We start from the raw sequence: 21,297 nt of genomic DNA on the forward strand, positions 1-21,297 counted from the left end.
TATTATATAGACTATTTACATATTATATATTTATTCTATATTATAAAGACCATAATAATAAAGATTCCTGTCCTAAGTATCCATCATCATCTCCGAGGCCAGGCAGGGATGCGTATATGATGCCATAGCCTACCTTTACAGGGGACCCCATTTGTTACTCAAAGCTGCTAATTTATATAAACAATACTAAGTAGCGTTATTGTAGCCACCAATGTCTAAGACCACTGGAGATATGGAGAAGAATGTGCGCTCAAGAGCTGATTTGGTTTTTTTCAGCTATATCAGTTGGTCTAACAAAATGTATGGCCCTTCCTCATAAATCTGACCTGTCTTCATCTCAAGTTAAGAACATGGTGGTTTTCCTTACAGATGGACTTTGTTGATAGTTGTTGCTCTCAGGTTTCTCCATGTATAACAGATATTTATCATGAAAATGATGTATGACAGCAAGATGATAAAAACCCTCCAAAATGGCATGAGACTAAGGAAAACTACAGGTTCACCAGACGCATACATATACACACGTTCACAGAACACACAGTTGTAGGTGCTTCTTGATTTTTTTAATTTACGACACACTATTCTGCACATTTTTGTCTTTGCCTGGATGCACTAAGCAACAGAAACCCACAAGGCAGCTATGCCAGTTCATTCTTGCACATATTTTGCCAGCCAGACAGCAAGAGTAAAGATGAGCAATCATCCCTCCTCTTCCTCTTGCCCTCCCCAGCACCAAGTCACGATTCTCAAAGTCTACCCAGGGCAATCTAAAGAGTGACATTATAATTTAATTAATAACCAACAGCAAAAGAGAAGAGCTGCAATGCTCTGGATAGAGGGCAACATCTGTGCCTGGGAGGTGGTGCACACCAGGTCTCAGCACTCTAGGTATGTAATTCCCCCCTTCCTCACTTTCCATCCCCAAGAACACAGCAGAAAAATCTGCAAGAGAGTTACAAGAGCCTGTGGCTGTATTGAATTTTACAAGTCTCCGTCTGTGCTGGGAGACCCCAAGTTGTGCAGGCAGCTGCTACCACGGGCCCTGCAGCGGATAAAGGGGGAGAGCAGGGGAGCAGCCCTCCAGAGCCTGGGGAGAGCACACAAGCAGCCCTCCATGTCGAGAAACCCACCCTGCCGCACACCCGATCAGCAGGTGCCTGAAAAACCTGCTCACTCAGCAAATCTGATGGTAATCTAGAAAATAAAATTTGACTTCCCACCACTTATTTAGAAGACATTTCATACAAGGAACCATTTAGACTGTCTGTGGCTGCGTGGACATTTTTCTTGACATTAAAAATGGTCTACAGAGCATCTAGCTCCATCTGACCTCTTGTTCTTATTCCTGTGCCACCACCTTGACTGTGGCAGTATAATTTTTTTGTGGGGCCATGTGGTGAATTGGATCAGGGAACTGATTCAGATTAAAATCCCAGACTAAGGAAATTAAAGTCCATTAATAAATGCTGTAACTGTAATGTAATGTTACAAGCTCTCAAGTAAAGATTTGGAAAATTTCTATGCACACTTTTTCTTATTGAATGTGTAGCTTAATATATCACTTTATATTATTAAACAAAACATGAAACGCAGTATGTTTCCAATCTCGTGTAGGAGCTGCACGTTTTACATTCTGTCCTGATGATGTCTAGGCACACACTTCCTAAATGACTTTTTTTTCCCTCCTCAAGACAGTTGATTTGTTTTGCATCATTATTTGCACAAAAGCACGTGCCATCACCAGAGAACTGGACGAGGCAACCGCAACACATTGGGACGGAAGGAGAAGCCATGCAGAAGTAGTAAGCTGAAAGAAAGGGCATGCAGCAGCAGCAGAGCAGAAGGGAGGGCCTCAGATGTGCTGGGGCTGGAGAAAGAGGTGAGCGGCAAGAGATAAGTTAGCAGATGGACACAGGCTGCAGGAGCAAGAGGAGAAGGAAGATACCGAAAGAATTACTGACATTAAATAGTAACAAATACAGTAAAGCGGGAAGGACACCTTGTATTGAGCAGCTTTAACAGGAGTATCTGTCTGATAGTGCTGTCGACCTGCTGCCCTGATCTGGACACGTGCCACTCACCTTTTCCCACTTAACAAGTCACTTAACTCACAGTCGAGAGCAGAAAAGCTATGGCCAAGGCCAGGCAGCAACCTGGAGGGAACTTCCCAGCCCTCTCCCCCTCCTCTAAATCACTGTGGGAAGGCCAAATCACCAAAGCTGGCCCTTGTGCGATTTTGAAAGCCTAACAAATTGCTGTGGCTGACTAAGGGATTGCAAGCCATGCGGAAAGCTCAGACAGCTAACAGAACCCCAGGTACCCTCTTCTCACCAGTATCAGAGCAGGAGTTACTGCTCCTGTGATCAGATATCACTGTGTGTGGCAAATTTTGAGAAAATCATTAATGGCGAGTTGTCTTTTTTAAATTCACTCATCATGGTTACAATGAGCTATGAATTATTACAGAAAGGCAGGATACTCAGCTCTTTAAAAAAATGAGGTTTGAAGTATGTTTGGCAACTGTTTCCGTCAGTATCTGCAGTTTCATTATTGAAATTCTCTCTTGAGTATTTTTGTCTTCCCTCCTATTGTGAGAGCAACACAAAAGAAAATCTAACTATATAGGAAAAATGATTACCACAACTACACACAAAGTGTTGCCTAATGCATATGAAAGGATGACAAATGTATTTTATGTCCTCTGTTATTACAATTTGATGCTTGTACAACAATATGTACAAAGTAAAATACGTTTTTTTTTAAGTCATGGTGCTACTTTTAGCAGTTTTCTCGGAAAGATGTTACCCTTTGCATGTGCAAAATTCAGGCTTGCTACTAACAGTAGGCAGAACTGATGCTTACGCAACCTGTATATACAGATGCGTTGACCTCAGCAGCAAGTGCCTGATTAATAGAATAAACTATACTCTTTTTCAGCCATTTTATTTGACTAATGAGGTTATTAAATTTTTTTTATTTGACAAATGTGTAATTTTCCCTCTTAAATTACGGTATGTTTTGTTTCTCATTAAATTACATTAACTTTTGTCTTGGACTAGCTAAACATATTAAAAAAACTCTGAATTTGGATCTGAAGAGCGGAATCAGAAGTATGGAAAGTGCATGCGCTTTGCCAAAAGCACTATTTCATTACTCTTCAGAATTAGCTGGCAGTGTTTCTGCAATATTTACTGAAGTACAAACCAAATGTTTTCATCTGGACAGGATTCAAACCCTGGTATGTTACAACCACAACAAAAATCATCTCAATCCAAGAGCCTTCTCTGTAATTTGGGCTGTGGTTTCTGCAAAATTGGAGGATTCTTCTCCATGAATTATTTACACCAACTCCCCCTCTAGCTCCTCTCTTTTTTTTCTCCTCCTAACAATTAAACATAACCCAGATGTGCTTTGGAAAAATCTTAAAACAATTTAAGACATGAGAATGATTTAAGCACAAGGCAGGTCAAGGTATGCGGGACTTAAGCCTGCCCCAATAAACACGCGGCGTGCCAAGCCCTACAGTGAGCCACGTCCAGAGGTTTGACTTCTCCTCTGACACACGGCCCCATTTTGGGGCTGTATGCAGGTGGAAAAACCTTGCCTCCCAAATGCTCCCGATGTACTGGCATCTCAATGCTTAAAATTTAGGGCCTGCTTCTTATTTATTATATGTCCTACTTATTACTTTTTGGCAGAACAGCACCAAGTCCCTGAAGTGCGAATAAATGTAATTTATGCCTGCACTTTATGGTCGTTTTACGGAGCAAGGCTAAAAGAGAATGAACTGCATAAACTCTATAGGACAGAGCAATTGCATCTCACTTGTCTGACTCCACCTGCAGGAACAGCCCCAGAGGGAGCTCGCCGGTGCCTGAGCGCAAGGGAGGAAAATGCCATCCCAAGTACAGAAATAAAACAGAGCTCATAAACACACCGATGCTCAAACTCTCCCTTCCTCTGCCGTTGTACGAATCGCAGGATGCTTAGTCTTATGGCTAACTTATCAGCTAGTGTAGTGACATAAAACCCATTTTCTTCTCGGTCCATTCTTCAAAGCAGTAGAGCTAAAACCGAAAAGCCAAAGAAAATTGTTCCTTTTCTAGGGAAAGGGAGTAAGGGTGGGGAAATGCGTGAATCTGCAGGAAAAAAATAAAAGGTTCACTTTCCAAAGTTAACAAAACACACACCAGAGTAACAGACTACTGAACATTAAAAAACGAACAAACAAACAAACAAACAAAAAACAAGTAGAGTACTTCTCACATCTACAATTCATATCTGACAATCTCAAAGCAATTTACCTCCACTAACCTGGGCAGATTTGGCAGTGAACCTCAAAACCAACCCTTCCCACATACACTTCAACTTTATGTTCCCCTCCACCATGAACAAGGCAAGTCTGCAAGTTCGAAACCACCACGCTGCCATTCCCAAAAGGCTACCAGGCTGTTTCATACCCAAGAGATCCTGAGCCCCATCCCTAGCACAAAATAAGTCTTTCGGGGAGCACTGAACCTACGGTAGGTTCACAGGTTACAGAAGCAGGCTCACAGGATTTCTGACTGGGAGGAAGGGCAGGAATTGCCTTTGCCAGAATATTTTACGTTGCCCACCTGGGCACCAAAAACTGCAGGCAGCAAGGTTTTGAAGTGCTGCTGCTGCCATTGCAGCACTCGGATTTTATGCCAGTAGTGGATCCATAATCAATGTCCAGCTACGCCAATATCTGTATACAGAGTTAAACATTTACCCTCATTTTACAGAAAACCTAAGCAGCTCGCCGAGGGACTTGGAGTGAGTTTGTGGCAAATAGAAAGGCTGAACTGCAGGGTTAGTCTCCCGTTTCAACAAGTTAATTTTATCCTGTGGCTTTTTGCAGGAGTAGATATTGGAATCATTAACATCAGTAAGAGGCCCCAAAATGGGAAAAGCAGGGAAAACCCTTTGATTCAGCTGTAGTACTAGACACAGGCTATTCTATCTTGCACTCAGCAGCTCTTCCCACCTCTTAAATCTCCCAGTAGACACACACTGATGTGAAGACAGATCCTCCGCTGCATGCCTGGAGGGATGGCCCTCCAGCAGCACTCCCATCCCCTGGGAAGGAATAATGCCATGGTGTTGGTTGCCAGGCTGTCTCTGCGTACTTCATGCTCACTGTGAGCCCGCCTATTGACTTCTCCCTGCCAACACTGATTAAATTACTCTTGTCCTAAACCACTGTGAGAGTCACCAGCCCAGAGCAGCATATTCCACAGGTGGACTAAATAGTTGCACATATGAGAAATACCTCATATTTTACACTTTGTTGCTCCTAACTTTAAAAAAAAAAACTTCAAAATTGTGAGATTACAGTTACTAAATGCAAACTTATTTCTATTAAATGGTTTATGCAATTAAGATTCAACACCCTGAAGTTTATTCTTGTGGTTTCAATCCATCCTAAAATTTTAGTCTCAACTACCAAATGATTTAACAACAGAATTGATAAAAAGTCTTCTTCCAGTATTTTAAACAAATCATTGTACATCTGCATGTTTTAATATTATTTTGGAATTATAAAAACTAACCCAGACTGCAAAGCAGCTCCCATTTTTGGACAGTGTCAGCATTTCATTGCCTTGCTTCCAGCCTAATCAAGTTGCTGTGCTATTTACTGTGCTTACTCTGATGCGGTGAGCATGTCTTCACGGTGGCAACGTACTCCCTTGGAAGGCTGGTACTTCAAGAATGTGATTGATGCAGTCACTGGCTCTCAAAGTCCAGTGTACCTAGTGATACTGAACCACCAGGCAAGCGTGCCTTCTGCCGCATTAAAAGCTAGGCAACTTAAAGGTTATTTCCTAACATGCCCAAAATTAAGAGCTCCCAAGTTTGTTATTTTGGGGGCTCTCCCACTGTAATGGAAAGCCTCTGCAGGTATCTACTGGCAAAAGCAACCCCTCTTATTAAGACTCGAGAGAGAAGACTGGGATCAAAGGCCCCCGAGCCTACCACCCAAACAAGGTGTTAAAAAAAATAAAAAGCCTGTTTAAGATCAAACTGCGAGAGGACTGGGGTACTGAGATTTAGAAGTTACTGAAGTTTGGACAAATGTGCTATAGTGAGATTTTCTATTTTGGTTTTGCCCCATCGTAATAAATCATCAGATCGTTAAGTCATTGCGGTACTCAAAGAAAACGAACAGTCACGCATTTTGCAGAACAGTTGTTAGAAGAGCCTGAAAACTCATTTTGTGAGATCTCAATTAAACTATCTTTATTTAGGAATCCCTGAAATTCTCTAGCATGTGACTCCCAGAGGCCTGGCTTAATTAGAAAATTGATCATGGGAAAACGTCTTAAAATGTAGGCTCCTAATCACAGCCTTCCTGTTATCACCTTTTGCCAAAGATCTATTGCTCACAGGGAGTTGTTTCTCCTTCCCCCTTTAGCCCTGTATTATTCCACTCACAATATTTTTAACCTGTAAATAATTACGGAGAGTAAAGGTAACTTAAATGCACTGTAACGGAAGCTATTAAGAAAAATTTGATCAGAGGCAGAAAATACAGTAAAAGTGAAAGCCATTGTACAACCGCACAGAGATGACACACTCGTATCTATGCGCCGCTGCTGAAAGATACTAATTATGCCTCTGGCAAAGGGCATATGGGCTCCTTCAAAGAAGCTATTTAAAGATAAGAACGCTGCAGACAAACACTTCAGAGATATCTGTGCTATTCCCTTCCTTCTTGTGGTGGAAATTCTAGGTCACAATTTAATTTAAAAAAAAAAAAAAGGAAAGAAAAAAGAAATATTTTAAAATAATAGAAAGCAGGGGAGCCTTGCCAAGTCTGGTCAGTTAGATGTAATCCAGGGTGCTCAGATATTCATCAACTGTTACAGCTTCTTCATTCTGCTCCGCTTACCTTTTAAGAAGCAATTAGTACATTGTATTACCAAATCAGGAGTTCAAAAACCAAGCTAATTAAAAATACATCTAAAGCCCCTAGTATTCCGGATAATGAAACCAAGCAGGTCATCTTGGTTAAATTATCTCCCTTTGAAATTACAGAATGCTAAAAAAAAAAAAAAAAAAAAAAGGCCAGGTAGATGGGACTTCTTTTCGTAAGTATGGGACCTTATGCACGTCAAGGGTCCTTCTTCCACATTGTTGCATGATAGTACTGCTCCATCACTCACAGAATTCAGCTGCTGCCGATTAAAATAAAGCCCCCCAGAGTACCGAAGAGTGAACTTGTAGTGGTGACGGGATTTTTAAATTTCTCTGTTTAAAAATAGAAAATGAAAGTACACGCTGACATGGTGCGACAAATTTAGACTGTGTTTCTGACACTGCTGCTGGGTGTGGTGGGACAAGGACAGAGACATGACCACAGAGCTGTTTTCCCCACCAGTTCTGGAGAAGACTCCCTTGCCAAAGAAAAGCTTTGATCATGAATGCAGGGACTACATCATCAGAGGATTCTGAAGGACTAGGACCTAAGAGAGTCCCAACTTTAAAAAATTAAAGAAAAATAAAAAAAAATGTTACACAAATACAGGGGGTATTTACTGTCCTGGATCTTATCACTACTACACTTACTGCTAAACAATTTTCAAAGTGCTGAACTTATACCCTGTGAGTGTGCTTTTATTTCCGTGTAATTGTATGTTGCATTTCATCATGAAAGTGCCAACAGCCAGGGCTGGACAGACATATCTGGACAGATGTCAGAACAACCACATGTCCCATCATGCAAGCAATTTTGAATCCCTCAACACTTCAGTAAATAATAGCATAGAGGTTCAAAACCAAAACAAACCCCTTCCAAAAGAAATCACAAGTCTTCCCTACGCAGGGTTTAAGTAAGCTGCTGGCTCTTCCCTCCCCAAGCTTACTGGGTACCACCAGAAGAGCAGCACCAAACTAAGCCTGCCAGTGCCCTGGAACGCCACTTGTGGGACCTTTCTGGAGCTGGACGTACCAGCAGGCTGCCACGTGAACTCCCTATAAGCACATTAAGAACCAGATTCCACCTCATTTTTTCCAATGGGCACATCAAAAGACACAACCACCTAGAGCTAAACCTCCCGAGGGACCAAACAGGCACAATCTCAGGCAGCCAGGACCTCCTGAAGGACACTGCAGTTCAGACACTGAAGCCAGAACCATGCTAATACTGATCTCAACCACCCCACTCCTTCTCCCTCCAAGCCACAGCTGCTCTCCTGCTCCTCCACAGAAACGCATCCAAGTAGCAGATGTCCAAGAAGATTTCCCCCCCTGTTTTTAGTGGCTCTTTTCAGGCTTTATACAGGGGTGATGGAGCAATAAGCTTGTGGAGGTGCTGAAACAGTGAGCTGACAGCTTCCCTTTTCTGCTCTTCTTCAGCCTGTTTAAGCAGACCAAGAACATGCCATGTGTGGCACTCAGAGCAGGTTTTCCCTCGCGGTTTTTAATATAATTGTAATTGGGATCTTGCCGTCTGAACGCACGTGTTGTCTGAAATATATGAGTACTCCTGCATGCTGAAGAAATTAGGAATAAATTGCAAGTTCTTAATTGACAGTACAAAACATCAATTATTCTACAGATGAATAACAAAGAAGAAAATTACAGGTGTAAGAGCTAAACAGCCACTGATTAAAATAAAAAAAAAAAATAAAAAAAAACCCAAACCCAACAAACCTTCTGAATGAAATACTGGAATAGGACAAAAGTACCCGTGCTTCCCATTTCCATTGTTAAAGCAGAATGCTGAGAGACAGTAGGAAATAAAAACGGAGATAAGTCACATCCTCACGCAGGTTGCCTTTCTTTAAGTGCAAGTGCCTTCAAAGCTATAAATAACACATGCTTAGTTAGCAAGCAGTGGAAACAAGTGTGTGAATGCAGCCATGTGTGCTCACACACATACACACACACACCCCCACCATCTGAATTTTCCCACCAACAACTGTGGCAGTTGGCCCAGATCACAGCAGTGACATGCTGCCAACAGACTGATCAACCTCACAGAAGACTAAATTAGAAATACATTTCCACAGATTAAATTTCAGAGGACTGTGATGCCACTTTAAACTCCATTAGATTCTGCTCCTCACAATCCTTTAAACAAACACAAAAGCTAGCAAACCACCCCCCCTCCATCCCCTCCACCCACCTGCTTTACCAGAAGTCCCAACAGGATGGAGGCCCCATATTGGACCAGAGTCAAGACAGATAAATTAGCAACCAGTCTAAAGCTACCACTAGCCTAAAATCTCACAGAAGAAAAGAAAAAAGAAATCAAGTCATGCTGCATTAAGGTGAGAAAGCCTCAGCAGGAAGCTATGGGTGGTGTTGACCAGTGCTGCTTGCAGATGCAACAGAGACCTCGGAAACAGATACGGGAACTCAAACACAAGCTTTGAAGGTTCAATCCACTAGGTAAGACTTTTGCAGACAAGCCCTATCTGTAACAAATGCCCAGCCTTTCAGCAGGCAATGGGACAAAACAACAGCAAGAGGCATCGTTCCAGCACATCAAGGATGGAGCAGTGACTAGCTAAGGGGATGGGGGGGCAGGAGGCACCTGCCAAAAGAGAAACGTACCACAAGAGCTAAAACGACAATTAGGTGATTAAACTGAAAGATGCTATCTTCAGTACATGACTTGGGACACAGGGCCATGGAAAGTCCCAAGAAAAATGACCACTTAGGTAAGGTCTCCTTCTTTAGCTTAATCTGGACAGTCAGCTGTACCTCTCGCTAAGGTCTCCAAGTCTGACATGCAGGCTCGCAGACGCACACCAGTGATCCCAGACACACACCATACAGCTCCAGCCAGGCGCAGGCACCTGTTACTGTGAGATAATTTCAGTATCTCGCTGTACAACTTCAGATGCCTCATCTGCACTTGGGTTGCAGAGTGGAAGAGTTCACCTGTTTTAATTATCACCATGGGAACAATCCGGCTCCTGGGGCACCCAAGAACAACGGCAACCCCTCCACCCACTGTCAGATGAGAAGCCTCACTCAGATTGAACAATAAAGGACAGCAAGTGGGTAGAGAAAGGAAATTTCCAACCAGATCTCTCCTCTTGCAGGAACAAGTACTCAGGCAAGTTAAGCACTTCTTCAGTTCATAGTCAGACAAAACAAAGGAGGATGGGGAGGACTTAAAGAGAGCTAGACAAAAACTCATTCAGGATAACAAAGTGCTAAGCATAAAAGAAATTTCCTTCTGCACTATTACTGGCCTCGTTTTATGGTCTTTACAACCATGAACTCATTCGAATGCTCCTGCTGCAGATACAGTCAAATTGCTGAGAGTTGAAATACACACAATATATTCAAGTGTAGCACCAGTACGTTTGTCTAGCTGCTGCTCAGTGTGCGGTGCTACGGCTTGTGCTTTGAATGAAACTGTCCCCCTAGGCTGCTGCGAGACTCCTACCTCGAAGACAGAGGAAAGTGAGAAAATCTTCTGTCTTGGGCTTCCTTTTGGAGAGGTCAGAAATCTGAGTGGCAGGAGGGGGTAACAACGGCTCCACTATCTTTATTGGAGTTGTGCTGGGACTGTTTGGCTGGGACTGAGCAAACTTCCTTTGTGCTTGCAGCCTTGGCCTGTGGAAACAAGAGCATATTAGAAGCACGTTAGGCAGAACTTGCAGGAAGAGGTGTCAGAACACGAAATTCACCATTTAAAAAAAAAAAAAAAAGAAGAGAGATATCTGAATCCATGTCCCACCAATATCATATCCCTCCCTGGGTCAATTGCGAAATCAGTATTTTATTTGCTTTACCCTTTGGTATCTTCTGCGACAATTTGGAAAACCAGAAAGGGAACATCTTGACTATAAGATCTGTGACTACTGTCTCATGTGTTCTGAGTCTTTTCTTGCACATCATACAATTACAGTTTACCATTCACTTATTTAGAAATTAAATCCGTATTTTGCACCATGAAAATGTCTTTTTTTAAAAGTGCTAGTGTTCTTTGCTTCTTGTTTTTAATTAATTTACAAATGAGGTTTATTTTAGCCCCATTAAGATTTTAATTTATTCCAATCTGCTAGAATCTTATTTGCATGGCAAAATATACATTAATAGATAAGGTATCCATGTTAGTGCCCTGTTCTACAAAAACAAACCAAAACCTTTAGGGAACGATATTTTTGACAGGGAACGTATCAGGTAAAAGCCCGATTAGATTTTTGTTCCCTTGGCCACAGCCTAGAAGACAGTAAGCAAGGAGGTCCGGGGAGGGGTTAAGTAGTATTTGTGATAAATTTGTAAGAATGAAGGACACGCATGGAGTGAATTTGTCTCATTCCTTGTACTGGGCAATGGACTAACCCTCTCTGGTAAGTTTTAGAGCATGCCCGGGTACAGCTATAGGAAATGAACAGAGGCAGGTGGTTTTGGCAGTCAGGCTGCAAATTATTTCAAGCCTATCTGAAGGCTCTGATTAGCTACTAGATGGCAATGAATATGATTTTCTTTAATATGTCTAGAACGCAAATTGGTAGTAGGGAAAGCGCTTTGGGGCAGGACAGATACCCGGAGGGGTTCTCGCTGGGAACCTGGCTCGGCTCAGCATTGAAGAACATGCTAATTTCTCACTTAAGCAACTGGGATTCTAATTATGATCTTTATTACAGTTTCAAAAAGGAGAGAAGCTACTGAAAGAACTTAAAACCTCATTGAGAAAGGATGCAATTTTATGTCATTTTCTTCCCTAATAGCAGAGTATTTACATAATGTCAAACTGAAACACATATCAAATAACACTGAAGGAAAAGCCAGGTCTTGTCGCTCCGCAGCAGGCTTGACTGTTATGACTTAAGGAAAGCACAGTTATCGTTCAGTGTGGCTGAAACATGTAATTGGCAAACCTCTTCTTTTTCACGGATATTAAACTTAAATAATTGGGTAAGAAGAGGTTTGTTACTGTATTTTAAACTTCTGCAATTTTGTGGCTAAAATGGAAAAAAAAAAACTTGACAATCCCAGCAGTATTTGTATATGGGTACACACATCCCCTAATGACAACAGAGAACAAAAGTAACATTCAGCAATTTTCTCCCTAAACTCTGCATAAAATTGTCCATGTACTCACTATCCAACCCCCACCTCCCCAAACAACAAAAAACACCAGCCACTCTTACTGCTTGTTTTCATCTCCTTAATGGCAAATATAACATGGTGTTGATATTTTTTTTGTTATCATGGTGCTTGTAATTCGTGAACTGGAACTAAAAGACTATTGAACACATATATTTCCTCGTATCTATGAACAATTATCTTTCCAGAATGAAGGTCTTGTATAGATCTGCCTGTATATACCCAAAATTATTCAGATTGCCTTGCAAAGCCCATCTGCTTGAAGGAATAGGAGGATTCCTGCGCAGGATGAATGGGATTTTAATTTCAACCAACTACATTTCTATCACCAAAACCACACATGCAGCCAGAGAAAAACGCTTTGTGTTGGCTTCTGTTCTGCACAAACCGTACAATCTCTCGCCAAAAACCAGACTATAAAGGTTAGCAAGCCACCCTGCCTGCTGCTCTTATCTGCACACCGATTTTTCCCCATCAATGTGCTTCCTCAGCTGGGCTGTTAAAAAAATACACTATCCACTCACCGCATCTCTGAAAGTACCTGCTCAAATCTCATGTGATCAAAGATAAGCAGCAGGAAGGACTCCACCACCACCACCCCCCCAAAAAAATAAAGGTTAAGCCTGTTTCATGGTTCAAAATTAACTCTTTGCAGCAAGGATCAGCCAGGGCTGTTTGCAGCATCCCTATTATTGGTCCCTAGAGCACTGAAAGAGGATTAGGGAATAACTTGTAAGTTCGGCATAGACATGAAATGAATTCGTGAATCGAAAGTACTTTTGGTTCAGTCTGTCTTTGAAAATACACTCCCCGCTAGCTGTCCTTCCCCAGTACAAACAATTCCCCACTTGTATTGCTCGCTCACTTCCCTCAGGGCACACAGCCTGGCCTGGCAGTGTCACCGGCTCTTCACTACCCACCATGCTCCCGCAGGGGCCCTTCGTTTCAGCAAGGACAGCGAAAGTGCCAGATCTTCCCTCCACCCAACTTCAGGCTACGACCGTGAACTTTTGCCGCTTCCCCGGGGAGGCTGCAGAGACTTGTTGCTATATGGTTAGATGCGTCTGAGATGCTTCTCCTCTCACACCTCCGCTGATGTTTGCTGTACTTCCTCCTGCTTGGTTTGAGCTCACCAGTGACACAAAACCAGGCCCGCTCCTTAGGAAATATCCATTTTTTATTTAAACCCCGAGCAGTTACAGGGCATAAGCACAGAATCATAGAATGTTCTGAGCTGGAAGGGACCCACAAGGATCATCAACTCCAACTCCTGTCCCTGCACAGGACAACCCCAAAATTCACACCATATGTCTAAAGGCGTCGTCCAAATGCTTCTTAGATGTTGTCAGGCTTGGCGCCGTGACTGCCTCCCAGGGGAGCCTGTTCCAGTGCTCCACCACCCTCTGGGTGAAGAACCTTCTCCTAATATCCAACCTAAACCTCCCCTGGCATGTCTTCCTGACGTTCCCTTGGGTTCCATCATGGGTCGCCAGGGAGAAGAGATCAGCACCTGCCCCTCCTCTTCCCCTTGTGAGGAAGCTGTAGACCACGATGAGGTCTCCCCTCGGTCTCCTCTTCTCCAGGCTGAACAGACCAAGTGACTTCAGCTGCTCCTCGTACGGCTTCCCCTCTAAACCCTTCACCATCTTTGTGGCTCCCCTCTGGCCACTCTCTAGTAGCTTCGTATCTGTTTTGTACTGTGGCGCCCAAAACTGCACACAGCACTCAAGGTGAGGCTGCACCAGTGCAGAGTAGAGTGGGACAATCACCTCCCTTGACCGGCTAGCGATACAGTGCTTCATGCACCTCAGGACACGGTTGGCCCTCTGGGCTGCCAGGGCACGCTGTTGGCTCATGTTCAACTTGCCGTCGATCAGAACCCCCAGATCCCTCTCCGTGGGGCTGCTCTCCAGCCTTTCCTTCTCCAGTCTGTATGTACATCCAGGGTTGCCCTGTCCCGGGTGCAAAATCTGGCACTTGCCCTTGTTAAACTTCATACAGTCGGTGATTGCCCAGCTCTCTAATTTGTCTAGATCTCTCTGCAGGGCCTCTCTTCCCTCGAGAGTGTCAACAGCTCCTCCCAATTTTGTGTTATCGGCATCCAAGTCACTTATGGAGATATTGAAGAGCACTGGCCCTAAGATGGATCCCTGCGGAACCCCGCTAGTGACTGGTTGCCAGACTGATGTAACCCCATTCACTATAACCCTTTGAGCCCAACCCATCAGCCAAGTGCTCACCCATTGCATTACACGTTTATCCAGCTGTATGCTGGACATTTTGTCCAGGAGGATACTGTGAGAGGCAGTATTAAAAGCTTTACTGAAATCCAAGAAGATTACATCGACTTGCTTCCCTTGGTCAACTAGGTGGGTAACCTTCTCATAGAAAGAAATTAAGTTTGTTAAGCAGGACTTTCCCCTCATGAACCCATGCTGGCTGGGACCAATGAATGCGTTGTCCTTCTGCATCACCAATTTATGAACTCTTAAGGCCCACTTTTGGGACTGCAGCATCCTTTAGGTTTCTGCAGCAACTACTGTTCTTTGCATGGATAGGCATGTGCTCCACAGCCTTCTACTTCAATGCCTGAGGGTGTACAGAGTGAGCCATGAGCAAGAAACAAGCTACTCTGTAGCTACAACACATTGGGATGAGGCATCAAGGTTGGGAAACAAAAGCCAAGCTTTTAAGCAGCCTTTGCTCCAGATTTGTGTAAAGATGATCAGTTTCAAAGGTGGGCCAGCAAAGAAAAAACATATACATTTCAAAACACGGGCAACAACTTAAAACTGTTTCTTTGTGAAGGAGTGTATGCATCTCAGTAACCTCCTATGTCCCCATGAAAACCTCTAGAAGCATAAAACCAATTCTTTTGGGTACGGTTTCACATTACACTTAATCCAATATAAGTGTAAAGCTGCTGCCAAAAAAGGAGGTATGCCCCCCCCCTCCCCCCCCAGTTACATCAGACGAAGCATAGCAGCCTGTCACGCTCACTCACGCACCACTTCTGAGCAAGGCAGAATAGGTAAGGTAGATAGACGTGCTCAGAAAGACATTTTGTGTGTGCGATGTTGTCTACCTAGACTACAGTAAAGCCTTCAACACCGCTTCCCACAGCATTCTCCAGGAGAAACTGGGTGCTCGTGGCTTGGATGGGCATACACTTTGCTGGATAGAAAACTGGCTGAATGGCCGGGTCCAAGAGTGGTGGTGAATGGAGTTAAAACCAGTTGGCGGCCCATCACGAGTGGTGTTCCCCAGGGCTCAGTACTGGGGCCGGTCCTGCTCAATAACTTTGTCAATGATCTAGATGAGGTGATCAAGTGCACCCTCAGTAAGTTTGCAGATGACACCAAGTTGGCCGGGAGCATTGATCTGCTGGAGGGTAGGAAGGCCCTGCAGAGGGACCTGGACAGGCTGGACCGATGGGCCGGGGCCAACTGTATGAGGTTCAACAAGGCTCAGTGCCAGGTCCTGCACTTGGGTCACAACAACCCCATGCAACGCTACAGGCTGGGGGAGGAGTGGCTGGAGAGCTGCCTGGTGGAAAAGGACCTGGGGGTGTTGGTTGACAGATGCCTGAACATGAGCCAGCAGTGTGCCCAGGAGGGCCAATGGCATCCTGGCCTGTATCAAGAATAGTGTGGCCAGCAGGACCAGGGAGGTGATAGTGCCCCCTTACTCGGCACTGGTGAGGCTGCACCTCGAGTACTGTGTTCAGTTTTGGGCCCCTCACTACACGAAGGACATCGAGGTGCTGGAGCACGTCCAGAAGAGGGCAACGAAGCTGGTGAAGGGTCTAGAGCACAAGTCTTATGAGGAGTGGCTGAGGGAACTGGGCTTGTTCAGCCTGGAGAAGAGGAGGCTGAGGGGAGACCTTATTGCTCTCTGCAACTACCTGAAAGGAGGCTGTAGCGAGGTGGGGGTCGGTCTCTTCTCCCTAGTAACGAGTGATAGGACAAGAGGAAACGGCCTCAAGTTGCGCCAGGGCAGGTTTAGATTGGATATTAGGAAACCTTTCTTCACCGAGAGGGTGGTCAAGCATTGGAACAGGCTGCCCAGGGAAGTGGCTGAGTCTCCATCCCTGGAGGTATTTAGAAGAGGTGTAGATGTGGTGCTTAGGGACATGGTTTAGTGGTGGACTTGGCAGTGTTAGGTTAACGGTTGGACTCAACGATCTTAAAGGTCTTTTCCAACCTAAATGATTCTCTGATTTAACACCACCAGTGTGGCTTTACTCTTCGCTTGTTCATGCAAAGATTTCTGCTGGAACGACCTATTTAGTGTGCATTTGGCAACAGGAGACAGATTGGCACGAGTGGCAAAAAGAACAAAAATCATGTTTGCATCCTCAAAATAAATTGCTCGCTCTGTCCTCATTGAAAGGGTATACACTACGTAAGACTTGCAAATATGCAAACAGAAAAAACTTTGCAAGAAGGAAAAGGATGAGGGAAGAACTCAAAGTAATACCACATCTAAACATCATGCAAACACCCAACACGCAGCCAGAAATATCCAGACTATTTAAAAATAAATAGTAATTCACCTTCTCTCAACAGAAGGTTATTTTCCTTCTACTGCTTTTGAGAGACTTTAAACACCTACCTATGACACAAAGTTCAAAAATGCCTCAGCCTGAGGAAGCCTCACCTCCTTTTGGTACGCTTCTTTTCTACTGAACCGACTGTTTAGGTCGAGACAGCAAATTACAGCCAGAGACTAAAACTCCAAAACAAAAATATCCTGAGCATACAAACTCAGACTAGGCTACAAAACATCTCTCTCCAATGCAAAATATGCTTTTTGAAGCTTTTCTAGACTGGAATTTATTTTTAGTTGAGTATTTTAAGCAAATTGCATTCTTTATAATCAGAACACTACAGTTTGTGTTAGCTAAAAATACTTCAGAAACGTCTTTTAAAATAGAATATCGTAGCGCCGTTCCTTTAGCTTGCAGAAAAGGACACGTTTAGGAAGAAAACACCTACTACACAAAGGCGGTCGTTTCTTTGCAAAGCAAAGCTCAGACTAGTAATATCAGTCTGTGTTAAATTTAGTAAACGTTAATACTCCAGATAACAGTGCATGCTGTGTTAGCTACAAACCAAGTATTAAATTATCGGTATGCAAGATTTAGTCGTACATCGGTACAAAAATCTGACTACTTTCAGTTTATCACTCCATAACTCCTAAGCGAAAGCAAAGCGTAAGTACTATAAAACATACACAAAGAACAATATGCACAATTGAATTGATAATATGTATGTACTCATACTAATCTATTTAGAGTAAATTCTGGGGTTGAGAGGTTGTCCTCATACCTATGCATCTCAACTGGGAAGAGATTTGCAAAACAAACTATCTTTTTCAAATGTTCTCTAATGTGCAGAAATCTGCAAGTTTTCATAAAACTTCCCGCTTGTTATGTACTACAGTATTTGCTTGCTGTTTGGTCTCACCACCTTTCACTTACTCCTTGAACTTCACTTTCGCTTTCGTTGTTTCCTGCTTTTCTGTAGCCTGATGTTTATGTCCTTTTTCTTTATAACGGCACCACTAGAGTTAAATTTCCAAGCTCTGTAGGAACCATAGCTTAAGTAGCTGCTTGAGTGTCACAATTTCGTGATTAATTCCCATTTTGCTTTTCAACGTTGTGTGTTTTTCACTTTCTGAGCTGCTAGTGAGCAGCCTGCAAGCTAAAGCAAAGGAATCTACACCTCTGTCTTTCTAAAAGCAGCGTTGGTATTTGGTTACTTTGCTTTTGTCACTTCTCCTCCTGAGAAGCTGCAATGTAAGTATTTGTAGATGTTTACTTCTAGCACATTAAAATCGCTACTACTAACTAGTGGCTATGCACTGTATTAGTTTTCACCAAACACTGTGTAGATAGTTAGGAATACAGTCTCGCTTACTGCCTGATCTAAGGCTAGCTGTTGAGGAACCATCGTCTATCAAAACACAGCTTTAAACGGGGAGAGTTTGGGTTTCTTGTTATTGCTCAGTTAGGCTTTGCAGTTCCCAGATCTCTTTCAGTATTACGCCTCGCAATCCGGGCAGCAGAAATCCAGTGCACCGTCTATTTACTTTTTTCTATTCAGGGGTTTGTCCTCGCATGGATACAGCTGAGCTAAGTTCTGTGGGACCTCTCCCATATTGCTGTCTCAACCTGACCGTGCCATCCAGCTACACACAGTCACAGTTGAGCATTACGGCTGTCCTTCCATCAGCCACCAGCACCCATTACAGGGAAGGCTCTACCACACCGATTTTTACTTTTGTGCTGACCATTCTGTGCTAATATCATTATAGTTTCCCCTCTGCCGTGTACCTGGGTTATTTATTGCATTACTATGAGACTTTGCTGGCTTGGCGAAATAGTTGTCTCTGAGTTTTACTTGTCCCTACCCCTGATCTAGATCAGGTTTGAAGCACACCATCTTTTGTTCTCATCAGAGCCGAAGCAATTTACACATTTGGTTTAATTGCACCGTACAACGTGATACTCGGTCTAGCGCATAACATGCCTGTATGCAAATATTCATTTGTGTGTGCAGCTTCGTTTATTAAGGTAAACGTCATCTGAAAGTGATGGGCTGTAGGTATGTTCTGCCCTCATTTAAAAAAAAAAAAATACAAACAACAAAAAAGTCATTTAGGCTTAACAGCCAGGCATCTGCAGCAGATCAGATAATTATCAAGTGTATAATTTCCAGCTCAAACATAATCAACCATGTGACAGGCACTTCTAGGCAAGCCCAAAGTAAACGTGCAAAACTTGGTGCTGGAGGTATCATTCTTCAGGGGACGTCCGGGAAATCCTTATCACTATCGCACGTGCCAGCAGCAAGCATGGCTAAGTTACATTCCACCCTTTCACTCCTGAGAACAAGCCCAAGCCATTCACTCCAAATAGTAACCTTCTAGAGGATCACCGGTTCATAAGAACAGGGCTCCAGAATTCAAACCAACAAGTTGTCTACATCAACACTGCCAAAACTTAAATGAAACAATTTTTTTTTTTTCCCCCAACTGTGAGGGTAAACATTACTTGGATAAGCAAAAAAATGGGGGAAAAAAAATTGCCCTCAGAATACACGGAGATCTTGTTGGCTCTCCCTGGAGTACACCTGAGTGCAAGCGTTCGCTCTGGTAGTACTAGACAGTGTTTCTATCTGTATGTATTCTCATAGCAACGCAACCACTGTGTCCCAGCTTACAACGCCAGGTGAACAAACGGCATCACACCAAGAGCAGAAAGGAGGCGTATGAAGGAGTTCTTTGAACTGCATTTCCTCTCCCACATACCCCTAAGCTTCTGGGGCAGCACTTTCTGCCTGTATCAGTGGTCTCTCTTGCCCATTTCAACAACATGCCGGCTCGGTCGCTACTGCCAGCAAGTTTGCAGTAGTGGATGGAAATCGAGATTCAATCATCATCTGTGTCTCCGCACCTGTTGGTACCAGTAAGGAGCTAGGGGGTAAGAGACCTGGTCACTCCCACCCATGCAGACACCACGTGCAGGTAACCAATGCAAAGCATGTGGCCACTCTAAGCCGTGACTCCTTCAAAATGATTTGCAAGATCATGTAATCCAAGACACAACCCAGACCTGTATTACTAGGTAAGAGTATAATTCTTAATCCTGTCACCCGATGAGAAGAATCTGGGCTAATTTTCAGTAAATAATACATTCCAGTAAGGTTGAATACAACAATTTTCAGGAGTTATTTTTACTGAGCCCTTTATTCCCTCAATCTTTTTTACTTTCTGTGGTCCGAAAATTTAAAATTGTGCCTAAATTAATAACACGATTTTAAACCAGCCTTAAATTCTCAAGAGAACAAATCAAAGTAAAATACTAAGCCCATCTCCGTTCAGTCCTTGATTGTTGAGCCTAACAGGGCACATTTCCATAAATAACGCTTCTTGCTCTAAACTTCAGCCACAATGAATGGATGCACATTTTCATTCGGCTTTTTTTGTGTTTGTTTTAAATGGGAAACAGTTGGTTTCTGAGAACCTCCTCTCCTGCAAACAATGGAAAGGTGCTTTGGAATGACATTTAATGAATGATAATTGAGCTAACTCATATGCTTAACGACTAGTTCAAAGTACAGCTGGCAACTTAAACTTGTTTGCTAAAAACTGCTCAAATTATCATTAATTCTGGAATCACTTATTTTTCCTGACCTTGCTCACTGATCCCAAGAAGGTGTTTGCAGTCTCCAAAACTGCCTCACTTCATGCAGCTTAGCAGAGATACTTACACCCACTAAGTGAAACAGCTGGCTGTTAAAACAAGGTCCAAGACAGCCTTGGGCAAAGTGGGAGTTCTTAAAAGCAGCTGGAAACTGTTTACCACCCCCCACCATGGTAACTGTGGAGGAACCGGACAACTCCAGCCACCATATACAAGCCTCTTATATACTCCACCTCACATATACAAGCAGCCACAATGACAGAGGGACGCAGATCTTGCCTGCTAGCCTGAGGCCCACATTAGATGGTATAGAAGAAGTTGTAGAAAACTAACACTGAATGCAGATTTCAGCTATGGATCCAGGAAGTTCAGGTGTTTCAGTGGTCTAGATAACCTTGAGAGGGACGAATCACACTGGGTACTAAACGCCCTGGGTTTTTGTCCTGAAACATCGATGGCGGCCAGGGAATTTTGACGCTGCCCTGATGTAGCAGTAGGGTACTAGTGTGAACTTGAGTCCCCTCCATAGACCTCAGGATATACAGAAGCAAAGAGGAACAAGAAACAATCCAAAAAAACAGAAGTGTAATTAGTCAAGCTTGCAGCCCTTCTCCAGGAGCATGAGTCTCCTCTCGTCCCACTGCTGCAATTGGTTTTAGTTGGATCTGATGCAAGAACAGTCCATGCTTATCATATGCAATTTGCATCACTGCAGCCCTGTACACAGGCTCGCAAACTCTCTTGTCCTGCTCAAACCAAAACAGGACCCTGAGTTACCAAAGCGCAACTCCAGCACAACACAATTATGAAACCACACATCTACCTTCAAGCATCTCAACAATGGGATGCTTCCAGCCCAGCCTCCAGCAGCTGGAGAAAGGTTGATTTAGATTTAAGTACGTTAATTACCACCAAATACTCAAACGCTTCCACCCATCCCATGTGCCGGTGGCTGTGGCAAGTACAGGAGGGTTTATCAGCTGCTGCCTAGG

General features: G+C 43.5%; 1 protein-coding gene across 5 annotated transcripts in view; it reads right to left on the reverse strand.

The window, feature by feature from the left end:
* JARID2 (jumonji and AT-rich interaction domain containing 2) overlaps positions 1-21,297 on the reverse strand; it is a 228,975-nt gene that overhangs the window by 55,684 nt on the left and 151,994 nt on the right. For all 5 annotated transcript variants that reach the window (XM_087764224.1, XM_087764215.1, XM_087764233.1 and 2 more), the window contains one exon: positions 10,427-10,596. In XM_087764224.1, coding sequence (XP_087620350.1) covers positions 10,427-10,596 — 170 coding nt within the window. The remainder of the gene's footprint in view (positions 1-10,426; positions 10,597-21,297) is intronic.

The sequence above is a fragment of the Nipponia nippon genome, unplaced genomic scaffold, assembly GCF_047370975.1.
Source record: "Nipponia nippon isolate SJK-2023a ecotype South Korea unplaced genomic scaffold, ASM4737097v1 scaffold_1, whole genome shotgun sequence".
NCBI lineage: Eukaryota > Metazoa > Chordata > Aves > Pelecaniformes > Threskiornithidae > Nipponia > Nipponia nippon.